This window comes from Ruditapes philippinarum, unplaced genomic scaffold (genome assembly GCF_026571515.1).
Source record: "Ruditapes philippinarum isolate M1 unplaced genomic scaffold, ASM2657151v2 ctg2292_1_1_1_1, whole genome shotgun sequence".
Taxonomy (NCBI): Eukaryota; Metazoa; Mollusca; class Bivalvia; order Venerida; family Veneridae; genus Ruditapes; species Ruditapes philippinarum.
The window spans coordinates 52631-79602 of NW_026859003.1; the positions used below are offsets into that span (position 1 = coordinate 52631).

At 33.6% G+C, this 26972-nt stretch overlaps 2 protein-coding genes across 2 annotated transcripts in view; one reads left to right on the forward strand and one right to left on the reverse strand.

Annotated features, from left to right (window-relative positions):
• Window positions 1–200: 200 nt before the first annotated feature.
• On the reverse strand, window positions 201–2989 carry LOC132754891 (uncharacterized). The gene is made up of 2 exons (XM_060745639.1): window positions 2762–2989; window positions 201–1385 (listed from the first exon to the last, which is right to left on the reverse strand). The coding sequence occupies exons 1-2, from the start codon at window positions 2971–2973 to the stop codon at window positions 794–796; spliced, it is 804 nt and encodes a 267-aa protein (XP_060601622.1). The 5' UTR covers window positions 2974–2989; the 3' UTR covers window positions 201–793.
• A 7470-nt stretch (window positions 2990–10459) lies between these two features.
• LOC132754890 (uncharacterized) overlaps window positions 10460–26972 on the forward strand; it is a 33868-nt gene continuing 17355 nt past the window's right edge. The window contains exons 1-3 of the mRNA XM_060745638.1: window positions 10460–10889; window positions 18117–18182; window positions 20972–21046. Coding sequence (XP_060601621.1) covers window positions 18141–18182; window positions 20972–21046 — 117 coding nt within the window. The 5' untranslated portion in view covers window positions 10460–10889; window positions 18117–18140. The remainder of the gene's footprint in view (window positions 10890–18116; window positions 18183–20971; window positions 21047–26972) is intronic.

Genomic DNA, 26972 nt, shown 5'->3' on the forward strand with positions numbered 1-26972 from the left:
AGTTTGTGCACATATTTTTTCAAAAAAGAAAAATATATATTGCGAGTCATTTCTTCTTTAAAGTTTTTGCTTTTTCATTTTTGCATTGTATTTATTTTTTTGATACTTTACAACTTTTGCAGTACCATTTTCCTTTCGGCAGTCTTTCTATTTTGCACATTTATAACGAATCCATTGATACTGCATTACAACCCCATCATCAGAACCCCGGGTTGTTCACAATAACAGTAAATTGGTTTCACCTGTTTTGTTTCTTCTTCACATGTCATTTTATGAGTTAGAAGTTCAGGTAAACAATTAAGTTTCCAAAATTGTTTAAGTTTTGGCAACATCTCATGTACAAAATGGGAATTTTTAGCCACATATGTAATAATGCAGGCTTCTGTAGTCCAGATGATGAAATGACAAAATTCACAATCAAACACATACATTTGTAACTGCACTTGAGTGTAGTATTTGCTACATTCCTTTAGTTGGTATCTTTTATCAAGACAGAAATTTTTGCTTTCTAACATTTCTTCGGCCGTATTTCCCTTTAAAGAATAGGGGCACTTTATTTCAATGACATCAGTACCACAACATGACCATGTTAAAATTCCATCTGGTGATGCCCAAATGTACGGTTTTGTCCCCTGATTTTTCTTTTTTAAGTTCTCATGTTGTGTGGCCATTGTTTCTTTGTATAGGCCTAGTGCCTTGTTAGCTTCATTTTCACGACCCCATGCCAGTGAAGGAACATTGACTTGTTTATTTTGATAGCAAATTTTCTAAATTAATGACTTAGCAGGCTTATCTATTGATGTGTGTAAAACATCATGAGCAACAGAAGCTGTGATTCTTCCAACACGTTGCTCATGCCGAGTTTCAGAGTTTCAGAATTAGACTGATTCACTGTACTTTGCTTAAGATATTCACATTCATCACTACTTACAATCAAACTATCTGTGACATTATCACACTTTTGTTGTAGTTCCAGGGGAGTCATTTTTTTGTTCACATCGTTATATAATGTAGTCAGTGGTTGTGGAAGACGCTTTATATTTGACACACTTGATGTTTTTAAAACATAAGCAGTTTCCTTGAATAAACTTAAACCCACAGGCTTTGTTTCAGTCTCTGTTAATGATTGAAGGAAGGATATTTGCTTTTCTTTAGAAGTGGGTGGTGGGGGAGGTTTTCTAACTCTTTTTGATTTAAGAAGCCTTTGTTTTGCTGATTCCTTGTAGAACTTTATCGCGGACATAGTGGCAGGTTCTACTGACTTTGTGAAGCATTTGTTCCAAGCACAAGGTTGTTCAGTGCATGCCTGTTTTGTGTATCCATTTCTTACTGCAGCTTCTACTTTAAACAGCATAGCTGCAACATGTGAACAGGATTCTCCCAACCTGATGAAAATAAGAACACATGCATCATTGTAGTACAACCATAAAGATTTTTTTAATAACATCAGTAATTAATTTTTTTATGTTGTTTCCATTTAATGTATTATTTCTATTTATTACATGCTTTTCGGTGGTTTATAGAAATATATCAGTGATATAAAAACTGGTAATTTCACTGTTTGACAGAGTGAAATTACCACTTTGATAATTTCACTGTTTTGAATTGAAGCCCCTTACGTTGTTTCAGTGAAATACCAGCGTGCACAGAACTGGGTACCAACTTAATGACGTGACGTCGTAAATGACGTCACGTTGTATTATTATTTGGCGCGCTTTTCATTCAGTATTAGGTTTAATGTCTTTTTAAAACGTTTCTTCGCATATAATAAAAAGAAAATGTGTTTAGTTTAGTGTAAGATCAAATATATTTCACCTTGTGAACACCAAAAGTTCATATTTCACTCGTGACTGCGCCACTCGTGAAATATATCTTTTGGTGCTCACTCGGTGAAATATATAGAGAATAACAGGTTACTGTCTTTTGAGAAAGGGTTTCTCAGACGAGGTTAGATATGGTCCTGGAAGGGCGAGGCTTGCCGAGCCCCTTCCGGACCATATCTAGCCGAGTCTGAGAAATCCCTTTCTCAAAAGACAGTAATGTTATTCTTTTTATCATGCCTCTATTATGATTTTGCATCTTATTTTTTTTAATTCGGGGCGCTAATTTCTGAAAGTACAGTAACCACAAGAGGGTTATATACGCCAAAAAAGTAGTCCGAGGGTTTTTACCAATAATTTTATAACACAACACAATTTTTGGTACAATCTGTTTTAACAATTTATTTACTGTGTAATATCATAAATATTCAGCAAAGTCAATTAAACAATACCAACAATAAACATCATCAGTGCTGATCTGGCGTAGGAACATAGTGTTCTCAAGTCACTGACTGAGAAAGGTTGCTGTTCTCAGACAGGCTTTATCAGGCAGTTGTCATAGTAATGGCATGATAAATTCCGATCTTACACTGAACTAAACAAATATCCTCTATTTCACTTTCAGTTCCATATAAAAATGCTTCATAAGTTGCATGGTTGTATACAATTATTGGTTGTATTTCATATAATATTCATCTATGGCCTATTGTTATTTATGCTTACAGCCACTTATTTTAACATCATATAAGTCGGACATAATTACTGGAAACTTACTAAGCATTTTTAACATTTAAATGATTGGATATGATTACACTTTATGTGGATGTACATAGAACAATCATATCAGTTGTTTTTTTACAGTGTTATAAAAAGTAAACTTATTAATTACATATTTGAATAAATTTGTGTTAAATCATATATTTGTATGTGTAGTTTGTTACCCTGCTTTACAATCACAATGGGCCGATATTATGTCGCCTTCTTTCGATATTGCTACCCAGGATTGATGTGGATCCTCATTTACACGGAATGAAGGTTTAACATTTGCCTTCATTAAAAGGTTTGAGGTGCCCTTTATCTCAAGATGGAATACTGTTTGTACCCAGCCAGAAATGAAAAGGTTGTGAGCCTCTAAACTTTTGTAATTTTTCATTGTTGCTTTTGTATAGACACCTACAACATAAAATTATGACTGCAAAAACACTCGTCAAAAATGGTAGTTTTTATCTTTAAAAAGCGTGTTTTAGGTGCTAACTTAATCCTTAATGATTAAGCTTGCCTTACATATTGTATTATGTGTCAAAAACTAATTCATAGTCCATTTTTCATCGCCTCTTGCTTAAAATCTGAGTAAACTTTTCAAATTATTTGCAATTTTGCAAGTATTGGCCTGTTTATTTCAAGTCTTCATCCTTGCCGTACATCAATACCTAAAACTCACTTTTCTACGATGAAAATTACCATTTTTGACGAGTGTTTTGCAGTATATTACAAGCACCGTGAAAGTTATCACAATTAAGAACTCCTTAAGTTATCATAAGAACTCCATCTCTCGTGTAACACTTCCTTCCCCGTGCTTAGGATTTCATTCATTTATACTTACTTAAAACGATTTGTTGCATTTCGAAAAGTGACAGACAGTACACGCAAATACCCCGACAATACACAACATGACAGTTGTAATATCGTAAAATTAGGTTAATCTGACCCATTTGTAAGTTGTCACCTAAATATATTAATAGTTCGCTGGAAAATTGAACGGCATTTTGTAGATACGATAAACAAATAAAGAAAAAGAAAATAATATAGGTTTTTGATTGATCACATTTGATAAATCAAAGCACAGAAGGCGCTGAATTTGTTTGGGTCTCGGAATGTCAGAAAGGTGAAGGTTGTCAGATTATAAAACAATTTTTTATATAAAACAATTTGTTTCTGTATAGTGTCACCAATGCTTCCAGCGTTTTAATTTTAGTAGATTGGCTATAAGACTAATTGCAACATTGATATTCAATCCAATGTTTATTTGACTTAAACAATTTGAAAAAAAATGAGTTGCCTTGACTGGGATTTGAACTCCAAACCCCTCGGCCATAGTGAATTTATATGTTGTCGGCCTGAAGAAAAGCATATTATTATAAAGTAGGGTTTGTAACGACGCTTACTGTTGTTTAACACTTGTGTAAATAATCATGTCGCTTACTATAAGCATGTATATCTATAAAGAATAAAACAATATTAGAAATCTTCGACCAATCGGGAATTATTTTGCTTGAAAATTAATGCGCCTGTCATGTGACCATATTTACGCAGTGATCTCCCCTGAATTTTTCGGCCTTAGTGTTACATATATAAAGGGAAGTAACCGCTTCAAAAGAAAACTATTGTATATACTGCAAAACACTTGTCAAAAATGGTAATTTTCATCTTAAAAAAGTGAGTTTTAGGCGCTAAATTAATCTTTAATGATTAAGCTCTTGCCTTACATATTGTGTTATATGTCAAAAACTAATTCATTTTTCATCTCGTCTTGCTTAAAATCTGGCAGTTTTCCGTAAAATTTTCAAATTATTTGCAAATTCGCAAGAATTGACCTGTTTATTTCAAGTCTTCATCCTTGCCATACATAATTACCTAATTACATGTATAATGCAAAATTGCAAATATAAAACCCAGACTAACAAATTTATACCCGATTTTTCAAATGTCCCGGAGTTCTTGTGATACCTCAATATATGTCCTGGAGTTCTTATGATAACTTTTGTTACTGCATGCCAATGTGTTTTTTGCGCTAAATCACAGCACGTTTTAATAGCGTTTTGAATCAGCGGCAGTATCATGGCCTAAACCGCAAAACAAAAATGTCACAAAACTTACACGTTGTTCTCAACCATCTTTCTTAAGCAGCTAATATATAGTTGTGCATCGCTTATCTAAGGGTTAAGTAATTTGTTAATTTTATACCATAATAAACAAGTACATGTGAAGCATAATTTCTTCAAATCTATATGTTTCCAAAAAGTACGACAATATGATAAAAACTCAACTGCTGTTGGCTCTAGCTATGACTACCGATCTCTCGAACAAATTTGCAAGTCCCTCCGGGTTCAAGACTAAAATATATTTTTGTTATCAATTACAGCAAAACTAACAGAGTTTACTCCACTAAGATTACATAGGGAAAATACCCATAAAACATCGGCAATCAGAAAAATATACATGAAGATACCATACTTGAGCATATCATGAAAGTCAATGCTCTACATCAATCCTTTTTCCAGTCTACGAAATTTGCTTCAGCAAAAAAACCATAAAGAAGAAACGGGGATAAGATATCTCAGTAATATCTCTTTAACTAAAAACACGCAAAACCAAGATAATATATCCTCATTTTTGTGCAAAAAGTGAGCGTACATGTACTTCATTTCATAATGATCTACAACACACCGTATTACCGGCGGCAGTGATGGCAGATCACTGCAGTGATGGCAGATATCTGAAAATTACCGATCGGTACAGGTAGGTTATAAATTTGGTTGGTTTAATTATATTACACAAAAACGGCCCATATCATTGCTATAAAACTATTGTCCATTGAATGGAGATACTGTAAGGTAATTTTGGACTCGTTTTTTCTTGTTTTAAGACTATTTTGAGCAGGTTAAAAGTGAAAGCCTTGGAAAAAATCCGTGAAAATGTCTGTTTTCTGTTCAAAATATCTCAAGTTTTAAGTAAATGGCAGGATTTCCTGTTATCAATATAGACGTTCATCCATTGGGGTCACGCAAGCCAAATATCTACCCCGTGAGTATTTTCTTAAAAGTTTTACAGACGCTCAATCTTGTCCGGTCGATGAAAAAATGCTGCCGTTGTAGGCAGATACATATTATAAATGCTACAGTATCTCCATTCAATGGACAATAGTTTTATAGCAATGAAATGGGCCGTATTTGTGTAATATAATTAAACCAACCAAATTTATAACCTACCTGTATCGATCGGTAATTTTCAGATATCTGCCATCACTGCAGTGATCTGCCATCACTGCCGCCGGTAATACGGTGTGTACAACCTTATTGAATAACATAAACCGCTATTTAAACGTGCCGTGATTTAGCACAAGAAACACATTGGCAGTAAAGAACTCCAGGACATATATTATGAGTTATCGGGACATTTGAAAAATCGGGTATAAATTTGTTAGCCGGGGCTTTATGTTTGCAATTTTGAATTATATAATTAGGTAATTATGTATGGCAAGGATCTGGGATGTATCGTATGTTCCAGCAAGGATGAAGACTTGAAATAAACAGGTCAATACTTGCGAATTGGCAAATAATTTGGAAATTTTACTCAAAACAAACAGATTTTAAGCAAGATGCGATGAAAAATGGACTGTGAATTAGTTTTTGACACATAACGCAATATGTAAGGCAATCTTAATCATTAAAGATTAATTGAGCACCTAAAAATCACTGTTTAAAAATTAAAAAATGACCATTTTTGACGAGTGTTTTGCAGTATATACAATAGTTTTCCGACGAACTCCGTGACAGTTTCACAAGAACTCCTTGGCAAGTTATCATAAGAACTCCATCCCTCGTGTAACACTTCCTTCCCCGTGATAACAGATGTTCACCTCGGCTATTTTTAGAATATCGGTTTCTACGGGAAGTGACGTCACGTCGACCTTACCAATAGAGATGCTGATTGACTGTTCACATCATTTGGCGGCGTCTTTGATGTGCAGCATCAACATTTAACTTGTTCCTCTTTATCTATATTGTCCGCGTTTTCCCTATATGTTTATATTGTCCGCTTTAGACGTCCGCGTTTTATACAGGCCCCCGGAAATTGCACAATTTCTTATGGAATTACAGTGTATACGTGTACAGAGTTAAATTTAACTCTGAAGTAAAACCTTTTCAGCCAACACGAAGCCGCCAACAGCAGACACGAACAATTTCAATTCGTACTCAATATTTTCGCGTAAATCAGTGTTTACCATTTCGTACTTTATTAATTAATTATTTATTGTCTTTTTCGATCAAAAGTAAACTATTTCATCGTTTTGTAGGTTCCTTATACAATCATTTTAAAATTTGAACATTAATAGACATAAATAAAAACAAATTTCAAAGATGATTTAAAAAGTCACGAACTTTGTATATATTTTTAATCATTTTCACTAATCTGCAATAGTAAATATCATATCGTGAATTTTTGTGTTTGATTATTTCAAGCATTTACAATATTGATAAAATTAATGTATGTTTATCTTTGTTCTTTAGTGCTCAATAAAGCTTTACCCGTATACTTGGTTTGACCGATATATAGGGGGTGTTCAAAGAGTAGCGTATTTGACGAAGTAATTGCTTTTATTGATACACAAAATTAGTGTCTGCTAAAATCTTAATCACATATTTACTCATTGAACACATAGGAAACATAAATGTATGTGAGCCCTCATTAAATTTAAAGTGGCATGCAAGTATAAGTGTCACATTCCTTCTGATGGACAGAGGGGTCGTTTCAAAGTTACGGACATTGTATATATTTTTAATCATTTTGACTAAACTACAATAGTAAAATCATATCATGAATTTTTTGAACGATTATTTCAAGCATTTATGATATTGATAAATGTAGGTATATGTTTGGTCTTGAGTGCAAACTATAGCTATACCCGTCACATTACTTGGTTTGACCGATAGAGGGTGTTCAAAGAGTAACGTATTGGACTAGAAATTGCTTTTAATGAGACAGAAAATTAGTGTCTGCTAATATCTTAAACACATATTTTCTCATTTATCACATAAGAAAAACTAGAACTGTGTCCAAAGGACACGGATGCCCCCACTGACAACATTTATATGGTATAAAGTGAAAAAATCAACAAAGGGCCATAATTCTGTTAAATTTGGTTGCAGCAAAAATTCATTCCTTTACTACCATCTACACATTAAGGTTGTTCATCCCTGGAAGTTTAAGCAAAATCTGCCATCCGGTTTAAGAGGAGTTGCGTTCACAAAATTTCTATATAGTATATAGTGAAAAATCAACAATTGGCCATAATTCTGTTAAATTTGGTCGCAGCAAAAATTCCTTCCTTCACTACCATCTACATATTAAGGTTGTTCATCCATGGAAGTTTAAGCAAAATCTGCCATCCTGTTTCAGAGGAGTTGCGTTCACAAAATTTCTATATAGTATATAGTGAAAAAATCAACAAAGGGCCATAATTCTGTTAAATTTGGCCGTAGCAAAAATTCCTTCCTTCACTACCATCTACACATTAAGGTTGTTCATCCCTGGAAGTTTAAGCAAAATCTGCCATCCGGTTTAAGAGGAGTTGCGTTCACAAAATTTCTATATAGTATATAGTGAAAAATCAACAATTGGCCATAATTCTGTTAAATTTGGTCGCAGCAAAAATTCCTTCCTTTACTACCATCTACACATTAAGGTTGTTCATCCCTGGAAGTTTAAGCAAAATCTGCCATCCTATATAGTATATAGTGAAAAAATCAACAAAGGGCCATAATTCTGTTAAATTTGGCCGTAGCAAAAATTCCTTCCTTCACTACCATTTACACATTAAGGTTGTTCATCCCTGGAAGTTTAAGCAAAATCTGCCATCCGGTTTAAGAGGAGTTGCGTTCACAAAATTTCTATATGGTAATATACTGAAAAAATCAACAAAGGGCCATAATTCTGTTAAATTTGGTCGCAGCAAAAATTCCTTCCTTTACTACCATCTACACATTAAGGTTGTTCATCCCTGGAAGTTTAAGCAAAATCTGCCATCCGGTTTAAGAGGAGTTGCGTTCACAAAATTTCTACATAGTATATAGTGAAACAATCAACAAAGGGCCATAATTCTGTTAAATTTGGTCACAGCGAAAATTCCTTCCTTTACTACCATCTACACATTAAGGTTGTTTATCCCTGAAAGTTTAAGCAAAATCTGCCATCCGGTTTAAGAGGAGTTGCGTTCACAAGATTTCGGGACGTACGGACAGACGGACGGACGGCCGTACATACGGACGGATGGACGGACGGACAAGTGCAACGCTATATGCTCCCACTCTGTGGGGGCATAATAAAGGTATGAAAGCCTTGATTAAGGTGGCATTGCAGTATAAGTCTCACATTCCTTCTGCGGGACAGAGGGGTCGTTTCAAAGTTACTGACTTTGTATATATTTTTAATCATTTTCACTAAACTGCAATAGTAAATATCATATCGTGAATTTTTTGTACGATTATTTCAAGCATTTACAATATTGATAAATGTAGGTATATGTTTGGTCTTTAGTGCTAAATATAGGTATACCCGTCACATTACTTGGTTTGACCGATAGGGGGTGTTCAAAGAGTAACGTATTGGACTAGAAATTGCTTTTAATGAGACAGAAAATTAGTGTCTGCTAATATCTAATTCGCATATTTTCTCATTTAGCACATAAGAAACATACATTTATAAATGCTCTTTATAGCTGGTATGGTAGTATATGTGTCACATTCCGTCGGAGAGACAGAGGGGGCGTTTATAAAAGTTATGAATTTCATATTATATTCTTTATCATTTTTAATAAATTTCAACAGTAAATATTATATTCTGATTTGTTTAGTACGATTATTTCAAGCATTTACAATATTGATAAATGTAGGTATATGCACATACGCTTGGGGGTCAGATCCTGATGGTGAAAGGTAATTTTTTTCAGATATGTAAAAAATTGTTTGGGATGTACTATTCTCCGGTCTCCTATCGGTAAATCCCGGTCTCTCCCGGTCTATTTTGACCGGGATTTACTAGAGACCGGCGAATAGTATCACGCGGTCTCTCTCGGTTTTGAAGTAGATATTTTATTTGAAATCGTATCAAAAATAAGATTTTTTTCCCAAAATTAAATGTTTTCACTTAATTTGGTTGCAATAATGAATTAACAGAGATCATCTCTCAAATTTATTTATTTATTATAGATCTAATTATTATCATTATACAATCATACAATAACCTACAAAAAACATACATAATTAAAAAACAATTAATTTGAAACGAAATACATTATATACGAAAAAAAATCTTATATCAACACATTTTTCATCTAGAAAGATCGATATTATTTAGAAGACCGGCACTGACCGGGCCAGTAAATATGATACTATTCGCCGGTCTCTCGAAAATTCCGGTCAAAATAGACCGGGAGAGACCGGAAGCGACCGGACCGGAGAATAGTACAATTGTTCGAAAACCAGTTGTATCGTTGTAGCAGCTAGACATTATAATATTTTTGACAGGTTGTTTACAGGGGCGTATCACGTTGGGGGCAGGATCTGACCCCCAAGCGTCTGTGAACTGCAATAGTTGATAATATATCGTGATTTGTTTTTACTTTCCGAACCTGTGAAAAAGAAAGCCCTGGAAGCGAATAGTTTCGTGGCGAATCATTTACTACTTTCTTTTGTTATGCTCACTACAACTTGATACGGAACCATTTACTGTATTAAATATGTTGACAGTTTTATTCACATTCAGTTAATTTTATGGCGTTAAACATTTCCTGGTCAAATTCGTAGATAAATGCACGGATTTTTATTACCTCATTTATATTTATAAATCCGTGATTAATGCCATCAATATTAAAATACTCTTCATTGTAGATGCGAATCGATGGAGTTTTAACTCTTTAACTTCCGTTCTTCGTGTCTGCTCTTCGTGTCTGCTGAAAAGATGTTGGTGTAAACAAGCTGGCCATATCTTCAAATTAAAATTGCTTATAGACTTCTATTTAGGTTCCAAGAAGATATTATATTGTGCTTTTGTTGATTATTGAAAAGCTTTTGATTCAGTAATACGAAGTTAATATATATCAGTGGCGTAGCGCGACCAAAAGTAGTGGGTTAGGGAGGGGGTGGCCCCTCCCTTTGTAAACGGCAGGGGGTTCGGGGGTCTTCCCCCGAGGAAATTTGGATTTATAGATGCAAAATAACGCAATCTGGAGACATTTGACAACATTTTTAATTCTCTTCTTATCTAATAAATAGAGGATATTGAAATAGTGTAAGTTTAATATACTAAATTTATTTAATGAGTTTAATAAATTGATATATTATGTGAGCCTCTGGAGGGTTAAGGGACAGGGTGGCATGTCATGGTAGATCTCTTCATGGTGCTGAATGATAGTTCAGCTGTAGCCGTAGACACTGGCATAGTGAGCAGTTCTAGCAAACAATGACAGACATTGGGATAGTACTGCTCATTAGCCAAGTGGTAATGTTCCTAGAAGTGTATCAGGAGCTTGTGGACAGTCCAACGCATTAAGTGCTCCATCTGTCCAACATGTAACCCATTTTCTCACTTCCCTTGTAAAGGTAGCTTCGTCCGTACGCCCTAGACAGCGTTTAAAAATGACTCTTTATTTCAGTTTATTATAAATCTAGTTAAAAAATAAAATAGAATAATATTTGATGTAATTTGATAGAAAAAAATACATTTGAATATGATTTAATGACAAATTGCATTATCTTACCTACTTTAAATTTCTTGATCTGCATAAACTTACCTCGATTTAAATGCATAATTATGGACATCGGGCCAATCTGACTTTAATATAAATTTAGTGACTTTCTGTTCATCGTTTAAAACGGTGCAGTTGAAAATATCTACGTAAGGAGGCTCATGTTCTTCAGACGTTTTACATTGGGACGCCATTTGATTTTTCCCGCTAGTTTAACTTCTTATGTAAACAACATTCGGAATATAATAGGATTCTACGATAAGATACTAAAAAGTCAATACGCATGACACTGTCTTACCTAAAATAGTACTAACTGTTCTACACTTGCAACAAAAAATACCGATACACTATTTAAATCGCTTTTAAAAATAACAAAATATTTTTTGTCAGCAAATCCTTTTTTCTCCGTCAAAACTCACGGCGATGCCTAACACGGGTTAGGGTACTGATTTGGACAACTGTTTTCAACATTTAAGACTTTTTGATATTTGAAAATTCATTTTCGTTTAGTATGCCTACGGCGTACTGGCGTATGCCCGGCTACGCTACTGTATATTCATGGTAAATGTTCTAAAATTATAAATGATATACATGTATCAAAAGGCTAAATCCTACGGTGGCACAAAGGTGACATGTGTGTGTTTCAGTTTATCTCGTTGCCACGAGATAGCTAAGTCGTGGCCACGAGATACTATGTCGTGGCCACGATCGAGTTACTAAGTCGTGACCATGAGATACATTTGTGTAGCTAAGTCGTGGCCACGAGAGAGCTAAGTCGTGGCCACAAGATAAATAACTAATCAGATTACACCATTTATATGAATTTCCCTAATTAACTAGACATGTGCTATAGTACAAGGATGCCCCAACTTCATCAGCCTGTAAAAGTGCAATTTATACAACTTATTGACTGGTCAATAATTTTACATTTAGCATCACTGGGACCCTGATTTTTGACCCAATGACCTCAACATTATTAGATGTCATCTACTGATCAGGTGCAATGATCTTATATAAACCATGGCTTATCCCGTCTAAATTATTCATCAGACCAGGATTTTACCTTATAAGCTATCTACTGTCCATGGGCAATATCTCTTCCAAATAAAATAAACCAGGACTTATTCCTTCTCATGTTATCGTATAAACAAGGTTAAGAGGCTGAAGTACGTACAAACTGACCAATTTGATCACAAAATTGTCCCAACAAGAGGCTATAGTCAAAATTAATGTCTGATGGGCCTTGGAAGATGACTTTCTAATATGATCCTATTTAAAGACATGTTCAAAGTGAATATCTTCAGTATTTTCAAAGATTAATGTTACATGTAAAAGTAAGTTATTAAGTTTAAAAAAGTCATAATATAATATATGGTGCATTCTGATTGGTTAATTATCTCGTGACCACGACTTAGCTATCTCGTTCCCACGACTTAGTAACTCATGGCCACAACATAGTATCTCGTGGCCACGACTTGGCTAAATTCTCGTGGCTACGACTTAGTAACTCGTGTCTCGTGGCCACGACTTAGTACCTCGTGGCCACGACATAGTATCTTGTGGCCACGACTTAGTAACTCGTGGCCACGACATAGTATCTCGTGGCCACTAGTACTTAGTAACTCGTGGCCACAACATAGTATCTCGTGGCCACGACTTATCTATCTCGTGGCCACGAGATAAATAAAAACACACACATGTCACATTTGTGCCACCGTAAAATCCTGTGTAAAGTCTGGTAATATTTTGTAATGCTTTTTCACCAGTGATTCAGGCGTCTGTCAGGGTGTAAACCTTTCACCCATATTTTCAATTTTTCTTAATCTGTTAATGATTTGTCTCAATTTTAAATTTATGTCGACAAAGTTTGGGTGGCTAAGATCATTCTCAAAATCAGCATTTGATTTATTGAGTGGGAATGATTTTGATGTATATCTTAGACTTTATTTGTTGCTTCATGCGGATGATACAATACTGTTTGCTGAGTGCCAGTCTGATTTGCAGATCGAGTGCTTTAAATGCTATATTTGATTACTGTAAGAGACGGGACTTGTAAGTTAAGAATTACAGTCAGCCCGGCCCCAAGTTAACCAGGCCTCAAGTCAATCCGGCCCCAAAATTAGTCAATCCGGCCCACATTATTTCTATTTGGTCAATGCGGCCCAAAGTCAGTTAATCCGGCCTCAAAATTGATTTTCAGAGAATATTTTATTAAATTAAATCATTATGTTTTAGACAATATTTTGCTTCTTTCATTTTCCCTTTTGTATATAAATGATATATTTAAAATTATTACACACATCAAAAAAAGATTTTCAAAATATATATGAATAATTGCATATTTACAAGTAAATAAAACTTTACCAAATGAAGATTAGTAACCATATAATAAAGTTATTGAAAAACATTATTAGGCTATAATTTGTTGGTAATTTAATTGCACCAGTTAAGGCTTTTATACATAATAGTGATAATGAATAATTATATTAACATCAATAATTATGTGTGAACGTATGCATTTATTCAAAAGTGATGAACAAAAAATTAAGAGCAATCAATAAACAAAGAAATATTAATTGTCAAAAAACCATGGTCTCTTTCATGTCTTTATTTGATGTAAATTCGAAAATATATTTTCCTAAACATAAAAATGCTTTAACTTATGATGTCTATTTTGGTACCGTTACTTTATACTAGTAAATCAAGAGAAAAAATAATGAAATAATTTTTTTGATAACTTACTTTGGAAATATTTTATGACTTTCTCCACAGATTTATATTACATCCGTGCTTACTTAATATGTGTTTTCCTTTACCACATGTGGGAATCGTTCCAAAATGGCCGCTTCGTGAGCTGCGAGGTAGTTAAAATGAATGGTTACCAATTTCTATCCGTCTGGCTCCTGGCATAGTGGTAGGAGTTGGGAGGTACATGGTATTCAAGCAAAAGGTGTCCCATAAGTCAGAATTGGCTGGCCCTTTCAGTAGGGGTGACACTATAATAAACGAGACCTGTACCTCTACAAAGAGCTGTCCGCAACACGAAACATACAAACTTTCCTTATTGATGGACAAACTTCTGCTGTAAATAATTGTCGCAATTTACCGAGCCCAACAACAATTAATTTCAGTGTTTTTATGCCACCGCAGCATCTGCGATGTGGTAGCATATAGCAATTCACCTGTGTGTTTGTATGTATGTTTGTGTGTTTTATAGATTACATGTATGAAATCTTCTTGTGAAAAACCACTAGTCCAATTTCAACCAAACTAGAAAAGAATTGATCCTTCCAAAGTTGTTCAAAGAATTTCATTCCATGCAGAAATCTGGTTGACATGGCAAACAAAAGGAATTATAAGAATAAATTTAAAAATCTTGTTGTAAAGATTAGCATATGCATTTTTGTGTCGCCTTGAAAAAGGCGACATATAGGGGTTACTTTTGTAGGCGGCAGCGGTGTCGGCGTCCCTTAAGCTTGCCTGGAGCATAAGTCAGTCATTAAAAGTCAGATTGACTTCAAACTTGGTATGCATGCTTCTTATAATGATCTGAAGTGCAGTGCACAATAACTGGTACTCTGCACTTCTTAATTTTTGAGTTATTGCCCTTTGTTAATTTTCATTCTATTTTTGTCCAGGCTGTTTCTCCTAAAGTATAAAAGCTATGGACATGAAACTTCATAGGATGATAGATCTCATTAAGAAAAAGTGCAGTGCATAAGAACCAGTACTCAGCATTTCTTTTTTTTTGAGTTATTGCCCTTTATTAATTTTCATACTTTATTTTTGTCCAGGCCATTTCTCCTAAAGTATAAAAGCTATGGACTTGATAATAGATCTTATTGATAAGAAGTGCAGTGCACAGAAACTGCTGCTATGCACTTCTTATTTTTTGAATTATTGCCCTTTGTTGTGTCGCCTCTACGGAGTAGTGGACATATAGGGATCACTTCTCCGTCGTCCGTCTGTTCGTCCATCCGTCTGTCCGTCCGTCCATCCGTCACAAAACTTGTCCGGACTACTCCTCATAAACTACTGGTGCAATTTCATCCAAACTTTACAGGAATGATCAGTACCAAGTCTAGTTGTGCATATTGTCAGCATTTTCCGGTTCAATGATTTTTGTCAGAGTTATGGCCCTTTAATAATTTTTATTTTTAAAGTTTGTCCGGACTACTTCTCTTATACCACTAATGCAATTTCAATGAAACTTTACAGGATTGATCTGTAGCTCAAGTCCTTGCGCATATTGCACGGGTTTTCCGGTTGAATGATTTTTGGCCGAGTTATGGCCCTTTGATAAAAAGGTGCTTTTTTCTGTGTGTTGCCAGATACACAAAAGCTTGTCCGGACTACTTCAACTACAGGTGCAATTTCATCCAAACTTTACAGGAATGATCAGTACCAAGTCTAGTTGTGCACTGTTTGCTGTCACAAAACTTGTCCCAACATGAAATTGGCCATCATAAGGCGACACATGTGATCACTTATCGCTCTTGTTAATTTTCATATTTCATTTTTGTTCTGGCCATTTCTCCTAAACAATATTGTTCACAAGGCGACACATCCGACTCGCGGAGCTCTAGTTGACTTTCATATAATTCTGAAAAGTGCCTTATGACTAGACAATACAGTGTGTCCGGGCTAGCCAGTTCCTTAAAAAATAGCTGACTTCTTTTTAAAGGCGAAAAATGAAAATCCTCTTATATGTCTAAAATATCAATATAAAGAACTTTTAAATGATGTAGGAATCTAAAAAATCGATCCACAAATAAAAAAGGTAGAATTTAAAAATTCTGCTGCGTTATAATGCATACATGTATATGAATACTGGCTTTAAATCTGCTAAATTCTGGTAGCAGGTGCATGTGATGTCATCAGTCAACTTGCCTATCCAAATATATACTAAAATACATATTTTATACTAAAAAATGCTGTTTTAATTATAATAAAATATCCTTTCCCTAAGATATAACCAAATATATCCAAACATACATTTTCCAATCATTGTGTTTTGAACCGAAATATACCCAAATATACTTCATTAAATTTATTAAATTAAAAAAAAAAAAATCTGATGGACACTTGTATGAAATTACAACAAAAATTTAACCTTAATTTAAATGTAGACAACAAAATAATCATATATTTTATTTTTAAATTGCATGTATATTCATTAATGAACCTAATCCAGGGCTTCCATTAAGTTCCAAAATTTGAAAGTCACAAGCCAAAATCAAGGAGTAAATGACTCCCAAACTTCCATTAACTGAAACCCTGGCCTCGTGTTCACAAAGAAAAGACAAGGATCAGGTGATCCTGATTTTATTTTCATTGTTTTATAAAACTTAAATTGATCGTATTATGCTAGAATTAAAGGGTACATATCCGAAATGTAAATAATTGCTTATTTGCAAAGAAATTTAACCAACCTATTTTGGGATAAACTCAACGAATAACAAAACAAATACAAAAATAATCGGATCAATTTTGGGGTGAAGAACAAAATTTGGATCAACTGTAAATTGCCCATATCTTGTAAACAACAATAAATTTATTCTAAAATTTCATAAACATGCTATTTCAAGTCAAGTTTGATCATGTTAATATTGGATGTTTAATCTATGAGGATAAATAATGGAGAATTTTGAGTTTTAAAATTGATCCTGATCTTGATCCTGATCCTTAAATCTTTGTGAACACGGGGCAGTAGATCAGGAAATGTCACATGTTTATTTACTTACAAAATCTTAAATGCCCATTTCAGCAGAATGAATGAAAGTTATAGCGGCTTAGTTTATATGTTATTTTATAAAATGGCTGGGGCATTATAGTGTTACCCTGTTCCATCTTTCCGTCCCTCTGTCATTCCCTCATCATCAGTTTCCATTCATTATCTTAGTAACGGTTGTACACATTAAACTCAAATTTGACATATGGATATATCATAGGAAAATGCAGGTCAAGTATGAATTTGGTCATGTTTCGAGTATTTCTAACAGAGTTATGCCCCTTTAACTTTGAATTAAAAAAAAAAGAAATTTCAGTTTCCATTCATTATCTCCCAAATAGCTGTACACATTTAATTCAAATATGGATGTGTCATAGGAATGCACAGGTAAAGTTTGAATTTGGTCATGGTTTGATGATTTTGGACAAAGTAATCCACGAACCTCGGAAAAGATTTGAAATTCCGCACTCTTACTTTTGTGGAAATGTATGTATATGGTTGAAATAGCATGTACAGGTATTTTACCAGAAAATACAAGTTAAGTTCTTATTTGGTTTTGGCCCGATGATTTTTGACCAAGTTATCTTTCTTGAAAAATAAGAAATTTTCAGTTTCTGTTAATGCTTGTCCAAGATTGACATGGCATGTGCTTGTATTTTACCAGAAATTACAAGTCAAGTTATATTTGGTCATAGTCAGATTTTTTGATAGTTATCCCCTTTGAACTGGGAAAAGATCTAAAAATTCACAATTTCTTATTGTTACCTCGGCTACAAATATGCTATTTGCAAAAGGTTTACACTAAATAGTTTCAGAGCCTTGAACTTTGTATAAAAATAGTTTGTGTTAACATTGAATAATTTGAGAGCCTTGAACCTTGAAAAAATAGTTTGTGCAAACAAATTTGTAACTAAATCTTATTATAACATTTGAAATTTAGGCTGCATGCGGGCCTTCCATGATATGACAACACATTTCTAGTTAGACTATACTTACAGTGTATTTTGATATTGACCAAAGTCCTAATATTTATTTGCAGGTATCAACAATTACAACAAAAGAAATGTCAGGTATCCCAGATTTTTCAAGAATTGAAGAAGATGAGGTAAGAAATACATGTATATGCTGTTTATAAGGTTATCTAATAATACATTTGACAATTGATAAAATTAAGTAAAAATTGCTTGATTAAGTATCATGGTTGTATTTTCTGATCGCAAGATCAGTAAATACAAAGCTAACATCCACGGTCTAACACAAAATTTCCTCACAGACCTAACAACGCAAAGTAGTTCTCACTCAAAACTGCTTAAAAACCAGCAATTTAAAAGAAAGAATAATGTTTAATGTAGACCTTTAACGAATTACAGTGCATTAAAAGTTTAGATTAGTCAATAGAAATATGAGGTTACAATCACAAATTTCGAGGATGAATATCTTTTTTACCCAATGAATAATGTTCGACTATTTCCGTAAAGCTTAATCAATGAAAATGCTATTTTTAGCTATGTCGATTACCGAATACTCCAGAGCGTAGTACACAAATAAATCTGACTGTCGAGTAGTGGAATATATACATGTCGGACTGTTTTGGCGAGAAGATTTTCGCTAAATTATTTTCATCAGTGTTTAACAACAGGTTTATCGTGAAAAAATACCTCGAAATTTATAAGGATTACAAACACGAAATGGAAATTCTCAATTTTAGAATTACAATGTATTTGTTTTTATTCAAGCTACATACGTATTACTTCACCGTGGTGCAGAGGTAGCGCGCTCGTTTAGGGTGTGAGAGGCCTAAGGTTCAAATCCTAGTCGAGGCAACATTTTTTTAAGTGTCTTTTTTAAGGAAGTAGCCACGATATGCAAGGATAAAGTGTGGCTGTCATAAAAAAATGAAAAATGATTTTTTGATGCAACTCTAGGCATGCAAAATTCCATATGTATCAATCTCAAACTGTTATAGAAAAAAATCTAAACGCAGTCGCTGCGTAAGATGAATTATAGTATATAAAAATAAACTTATACAGGAAAGATCAGAAAATACCACAGAGCATGCAGCCCTTTGATTTTTCACCAGTTTTTACATAGGAAAAGTCTGGTTATTAGATTGGGATATGTCAGTGGGTATGAACAATTTCTTTTGTATGCAAATCCTACATTTCTCAAGGAATTTTGACCAAACTTTACTTTGTCATCAAATGCCCTGAGGCATATGTATGGCCCTTTTCTAAAAACCAACAGAGGCACAACTCCTACATTTCTGAAGAGATTTTGACTAAACTGGAAGAAAAACTTCCATCGTCCGTTAGCAATTTGGTTTCCGGAGCATAACTTAAGTTCCATTTGGCCCACAATATTCAAACTTCATTGGATGATTGTCCATATTGGGTAGAAGACCCCTAATGATTTTGCGGTCACAAGGTCAAAGGTCAAGGTCACGATTACCTTAAAACTGAAAACAGTTACTGCTCAATTAATCAACCTACAGCTGTAAACTTTTATAGGATGAACAACCAAGTCCAGTACATGACCCCTATTGATTTAGGGTCATAAGGTCAAAGGTCAGGGTCACAATGATCTTTACACTGAAAATTGTGGTTTCTGGAGCATAACTTAAGTTCCATTTGGCTAACAGTGTTCAAACTTCATAGGATGATTGCCGATATTGAATAAAAGATCCATATCTATATTTGGGTCACAAGGTCAAAGGTCAATATCAAATGACCTTAATATTGTTAACAGTTTTACAACTGTCAAACTTCATAGGATGATCACTTATATTGAGTACATTAATTATATGCCCTAAAAAATTTGCTTATATTATGTTATACCCCTGGCGTCTTTCCGTCCATCTGTCATAGCATTTTTACTTACAAGATAACAACTTGATGGTGGTGCTTTGGAAACAGCAACTGTTTATATATATACATTTGCAATATATATATATATAAAACTCTAAAAGAACTTGGTATAAATGTCTATCACATCAAGGCCCATGTCCCTACTTCCAAGGTCAAGGTCACGCTTATAGTTAGAAGGTACTCATTCTCACAATTAGAGTTTGATTATTTCTTACACGTCCAAATAATTTATGCATTCATTAAAGGATACACAGGCAAATTTATGACAAAAATATTGAAATGATCTAATGTACTCAAATCATGCTTAAATGACATTTTGTAAAGTCGACAGAATCAACAATTCAATCATGTGACTTGAACAAACCCTTGAAGTTACAATAACAGATACTGTGGGTATTGTATGATTGAAACAAGTATAAGTCATTCATTTGACATGTTCTTTAACGTTTCATGAGTTCACTGTGACAACTATTGTGAAATCTTAACGCTCTTAAACCTGACCCATGTGGGTCAAGTTATGAAACCACCATTTAATTATAAAAAGAAAAGTGTTGTTCCTGTGACTGCTTATTGTATTCATTTTGAGGACATTTACAGAAAAATGAATGAAAAATTCAAAGCGAATGAAAAATTCAAAGCGAGGAAATGAAAATTGTCTCCCTTTAATGTATACTTCCATTTCAATAGATTTGATACTTTTTTTTTTTCATCTGACGGTTAAATTGTTGGATATAGTTTTATCTTTAATGATATAAATAAATAAGTGTTTTTTTAATTGATCATTTACTGAGTTGCACCCCAAAGTTCATGTAGCATTCCCTATGGCTCTCCTACTAAAGTTGTATAAATCATGACACTTTTTGAAAAATGGCTTGACCTCAATGTGACCAAATGACCTACTGCCCCATTTAAGAATTATGACCTCCTTCCAATGGATCTCAGGTGAGCAATCTAGAATCTTTTTATTAGACCATACTTGGTATTTTGATTTTGATTCATTTTATTGAAGTCCTAATATATTTTTTTGCAGGTATCAACAAGAACTACAAATGAAGATGGAAGAATCCAAGATTTTTCAGCCATTGACATTGAAGATACAGATGAGGTAAGATGTTTTTGTTGTTTTTAGCTCAGCCATTCAAAGAAATTAGAATAGTCAGATTTTGAATGAACTGTTCCAAGTTCACAGCTGAGCAAATCCATTTTATAAATTTACCAGGTAAAAGGTCACATAGACTAAAGATAGGTTGAATATATTTCGGTTTCTTAACTCAATGTACATGTATATGGAGAGCTACTAGAGATGTGTTTGTGGAAGATTTCATCTATCCATGCCATGAAGGTCTGTCTTAAAGTGGACTTCTTCATGTCAAATAATTAATCAAGAGTGAGAACAATGAAAAATTCTATAATTTAACAAAGCCCAATTTCATAACTATCATCCCAATTATAGGTATTGATAAATTGCTACCCTGTTGGTACTTTGTTGTTTCATTCAGCCCTCTTTAAAGATATTCTATGCTCGGTACTTTGTTGTTTCATTCAGCCCTCTTTAAAGATATTCTATGCTCATGTTTAATATGAGAATATATTGACATTCCAACACTGAAAAGCAGTTGTTTCTGGTGAGCGACTCAGGGCCATCATGGCCCTCTTGTTGTGTTAGTAATAACCAGTACTCGGCGGGGGATAATAAATTCAATGATATTGCTTGTTGTACTAATAAGAGTCAACAAAAAGCCAAAATCTCGCTCAAAACAGTAGTCAAGTCATCATTTTCATGAATGATCTTGAAAAGTAAACAATTTCGTGGAAATAATGATGATGAGGGATAAAGGGTAATGTCTTTGCAGCTGTATGCAGCTATTCATTTTTTACAGTTCGGTTAAATAAAAAAATATATTGGCCAGTTTTCTTATCTCGTTGGAAATCCTGTCAGTTATCCGCCATTTATTGCACAAATCGTGCATTATTTTCACCTTCCGGCATTACTGGATATACACAGTGAAATTGCAGCGGATGCAGTTTGATATTTAAAATTAGAGGACAATTTTTTTTCTCTACTGTACATAATTATGTTAACTTATAATTCAGTGAAAAAAGAACATCCACATCAATCTTATTACGTTCATATGAACTAGGATTCTGCACTGTAATTGTCACCAAGGTCCTGTAAAAAACTTGGTTTCACAGGACCTATTGTCCTGTAAGATCATTTCAAGTTTCACTAGGACTGCTGAAGCAAACACTCATGTTTTTATATAAGAATACTGAAAATTTTCTTTTTCTATTTCAAATTGGTGCTTTATGTCCTAAAGCACAAGATATCCTTATTATCCCCCACCGAAAAGGCGGTGGAGGATATAGAAATAGTTTCTGTCTGTCCTTCGTTCCTACATTTTTAGCTCACCTGTCACAAAGTGACAGGGTGAGCTTTTGTGATCGCTTTTCGTCCGTCGTCCGTCCGTAAACTTTTACTTTAAATGACATCTCCTCATAAGCCACTAAGCCAATTTCATCCAAACTTCACAGGAATGTTCCTTTGGTGGTCACCTTTTAAAATTGTTCAAAGAATTTAATTCCATGCAGAACTCTGGTTGCCATGCCAACCGAAAGAAAAAACTTTAAATATCTTCTTTTAAAAAACCCTAAGAGCTAGACCTTAGATATTTTGCATGAAACATCCATTAGTGAGTGTCTACCAAGTTTGGTCAACTGAAAGCCATGGGGTTCAAAATTGGCCCCACCTAGGGGGTCATTGATTTTCCCTATATGCATATAGTAAAAACTTAAAAAATCTTCTTTTAAAGAACCCAAAGAGCTAGAGCTAAGATATTTAGCATGAAACATCTTCTAATGAGTGTCTACCAATTTTGTTCAAATAAAAGCCCCGGGTCAAAATTGGCCCCGCCCCAGGGGGTCATTGATTTTCCCTATATGCATATAGTAAAAACTTTAAAAAATCTTCTTTTAAAGATCTCAAAGAGCTAGAGCGAAGATATTTAGCATGAAACATGTTCTAATGGGTGTCTACCAAGTTTGACCAAATAAAAGCCCTGGGGTTTAAACTGGCCCCGCTCCGGGGGGCTATATACAGGTGAGCGACCTCGGGGCCATCATGGCCCTCTTGTTTTCTGGATCATATCTCAAAAAGTATTTGAGGTATCAACTTGAAACTTCATAGGTGGATAGACATATTGAGGACAAGTGCAGTGCACAAGAATGATAACTCTACCCTGCATAATTTTTCAGTAATTGCCTTGTGTTATTATGTCTCCCAAAATATTTTTTGGGAGACATTGTTTTTGCCTTTCCATCTGTCTGTCTGTCTGTCCGCATTTAGCTTGTCTGGCCTTCACAGGTCAAACTACCATTCCTAGTTGTGCACACCACCGGCATGTTCCGCTTCACTGCACAAAATGGCCACAAGAGTTAAAAATAGAACAATCTTGTCTGGCCTTCACAGGTCAAACTGCTGGTGGGATTTCAACCAAACTTTACAGAAGTGATCAGTACCATTCTTAGTCATGCTAGTTGTGCACACCACCGGCACGTTCCGCTTCACTGCACAAAATGGCCACAAGAGTTAAAAATAGAAAAATCTTGTCTGGCCTTCACAGGTCAAACTGCTGGTTGGATTTCAACCAAACTTTACAGGAGTGATCATTACCATACCTAGTTGTGCACATCACTGGCATGTTCCGCTTCACTGCACAAATGGCCACTAGAGCTAAGAATAGGAAAATCTTGTCTGGCCTTCACAGGTCAAACTACTGTTGGGATTTCAACCAAACTTTACAAGTGTGGTCAGTACCATCTGTAGTTGTGCACACCACCTGCACGTTCCGCTTCTCTGCACAAAATGGCCGCCAGAGCTGAAAATAGGAAAATTTTGTCTGGCTTTCACATGTCAAACTACTGGTGGGATTTCAACCAAACTTTACCGTAGTGATCAGTATCATCCTTAGTTGTGCACTGCACAAAATGGTCACCAGAGCTAAAAATAGGAAAATCTTGTAACGCCATCACAGGTTAAAGTACTGGCGGGATTTCATCCAAACTTTACAGTTGTGATCATTACCATCAGTAGTTGTTCTTATGGCTGGCACGTTTTGCATTGCTGCATAAAATGGCCTCAAGAGCTATAAGTAGAAAAAACTTGTCCGGCCTTCACAGGTCAAACTATTGGTGAGATTTCAACCAAACTTTTCAGGAGTGATCAGTACCATCCATACAAAGGTGATCATTATCATCGGTAGTTGTGCATACTGCTGGCACGTTCTGCATCGCTGCATAAAATGGCAGCCAGATCTATAAATAGAAAAAATCGTCGTGCTTTGACAAGTCAAGCTGCTGGTGGGATTTCAATGAAACTTCACATGAGTGACCATACATAGTTTTGGGAGACATATGTTTTTTCTAGTTTTTCCATGTCTGGTGCATAACTTAACAAGAGCCACCGCTGGGCGGGGGCAACGCTCGACTTTTTACTTTTTCTAAACGCAAACATAGAAAGGTTTGAACATATATTAACGTTTCCTTTTTATAAATTTAGTTGGTCTGTCTTGTCACATTAGTTTTCTTAATATATTTTGTATATATATGAATAGAAACATTAAGCATATTTCTAAAAATAGCAACAGTACGCAATTTCTTAAAATAGCAACATGACGCAATTTCTAAAAATAGAAAAAATGACGCAATTTCTAATAATACAAAAAATGACATAATTTCTAAAAATAAAAAAGTGACACAATTTCTAAAAATAGCAACAATGATGCAATTTCTAAAAATAGAAAAATTGATGCAATTTCTAAAAATAGAAAAAATGAAGCAATTTCTAAAAATAGAAAAAAATGACGCAATTTCTAAAAATACTAAAAATAAAAATTATGACGCAATATCTAAAAATAGAAATTATGACGCAATTTCTAAAAGTAGAAAAAAATGACGCAATTTCTAAAAATAGCACCAATGACGCAATTTCTAAAATTAGAAACTATGACGCAATTTCTAAAAATAGAAATTATGACGCAATTTCTAAAAATAGAAAAAATGATGCAATCTCTAAATATAGAAATTATGACGCAATTTCTAAAAATAGATACAATGACGCATTTTCTAAAAATAGCAACAATGACGCAATTTCTAAAAATAGCACCAATGATGCAATTTCTAAAAATAGAAATTATGACGCAATTTCTAAAAATAGAAAAAATGATGCAATCTCTAAAAATACTAAAAATAGAATTTATGACGCAATTTCTAAATATAGAAATTATGACGCAAATTCTAAAAAATAGCAACAATGACGCATTTTCTAAAAATAGCACCAATGATGAAATTTCTAAAAATAGAAATTATGACGCAATTTCTTAAAATAGAAATTATGACGCAATTTCTAAAAACAGAAAAAATGACATAATCTCTAAAATTAGAAACAATGACGCATTTTCTAAAAATAGCAACAATGACGCAATTTCTAAAAATAGCAATTATGACACAATTTCTAAAAATAGAAAAAATGATGCAATCTTTAAAAATACTAAAAATAGAAATTATGACGCAATATCTAAAAATAGAAAAAATGATGCAATTTCTAAAAATAGAAATTATGACCCAATTTCTAAAAATAGAAAAAATGACGCAATTTCTAAAAATAGCACCAATGACGCAATTTCTAAAAATAGAAATTATGACGCAATTTCTAAAAATAAAATTATAGAAATTAGAAAAATGACAATTAGCAACAATGACGCAATTTCTAAAAATAGCACCAATGATGCAATTTCTAAAAATAGAAATTATGACGCAATTTCTAAAAATAGAAAAAATGATGCAATCTCTAAAAATACTAAAAATTGAAATTATGACGCAATTTCTAAAAATAGAAATTATGACGCAAATTCTAAAAATAGCAACAATGACGCATTTTCTAAAAATAGCAACAATGATGCAATTTCTAAAAATAGCACCAATGACGCAATTTCTAAAAATAGAAATTATGACGCAATTTCTAAAAATAGAAAAAATGACACAATCTCTAAAAGTAGAAACAATGACGCAATTTTTATAAATAGCAACAATGACGCAATTTCTAAAAATAGAAATTATGACACAATTTCTAAAAATAGAAAAAATGATGCAAAATCTAAAAATACTAAAAATAGAAATTATGACGCAATATCTAAAAATAGAAAAAATGATGCAATTTCTAAAAATAGAAATTATGACGCAATTTCTAAAAATAGAAAAAATGATGCAATTTCTAAAAATAGCACCAATGACGCAATTTCTAAAAATAGAAATTATGACGCAATTTCTAAAAATAGAAATTATGACACAATCTCTAAAATTAGAAACAATGACGCATTTTCTTAAAATAGCAACAATGACGCAATTTCTAAAAATAGCACCAATGATGCAATTTCTAAAAATAGAAATTATGACGCAATTTCTAAAAATAGAAAAAATGATGCAATCTCTAAAAATACTAAGAATTGAAATTATGACGCAATTTCTAAAAATAGAAAAAATGATGCAATTTCTAAAAATAGAAATTATGACGCAATTTCTAAAAATAGAAAAAATGATGCAATTTCTAAAAATAGCACCAATGACGCAATTTCTAAAAATAGAAATTATGACGCAATTTCTAAAAATAGAAATTATGACACAATCTCTAAAATTAGAAACAATGACGCATTTTCTTAAAATAGCAACAATGACGCAATTTCTAAAAATAGCACCAATGATGCAATTTCTAAAAATAGAAATTATGACGCAATTTCTAAAATTAGAAAAAATGATGCAATCTCTAAAAATACTAAGAATTGAAATTATGACGCAATTTCTAAAAATAGAAATTATGACGCAAATTCTAAAAATAGCAACAATGACGCATTTTCTAAAAATAGCAACAATGATGCAATTTCTAAAAGTAGCACCAATGATGAAATTTCTAAAAATAGAAATTATGACGCAATTTCTAAAAATAGAAAAAAATGACGCAATTTCTAAAAATAGCACCA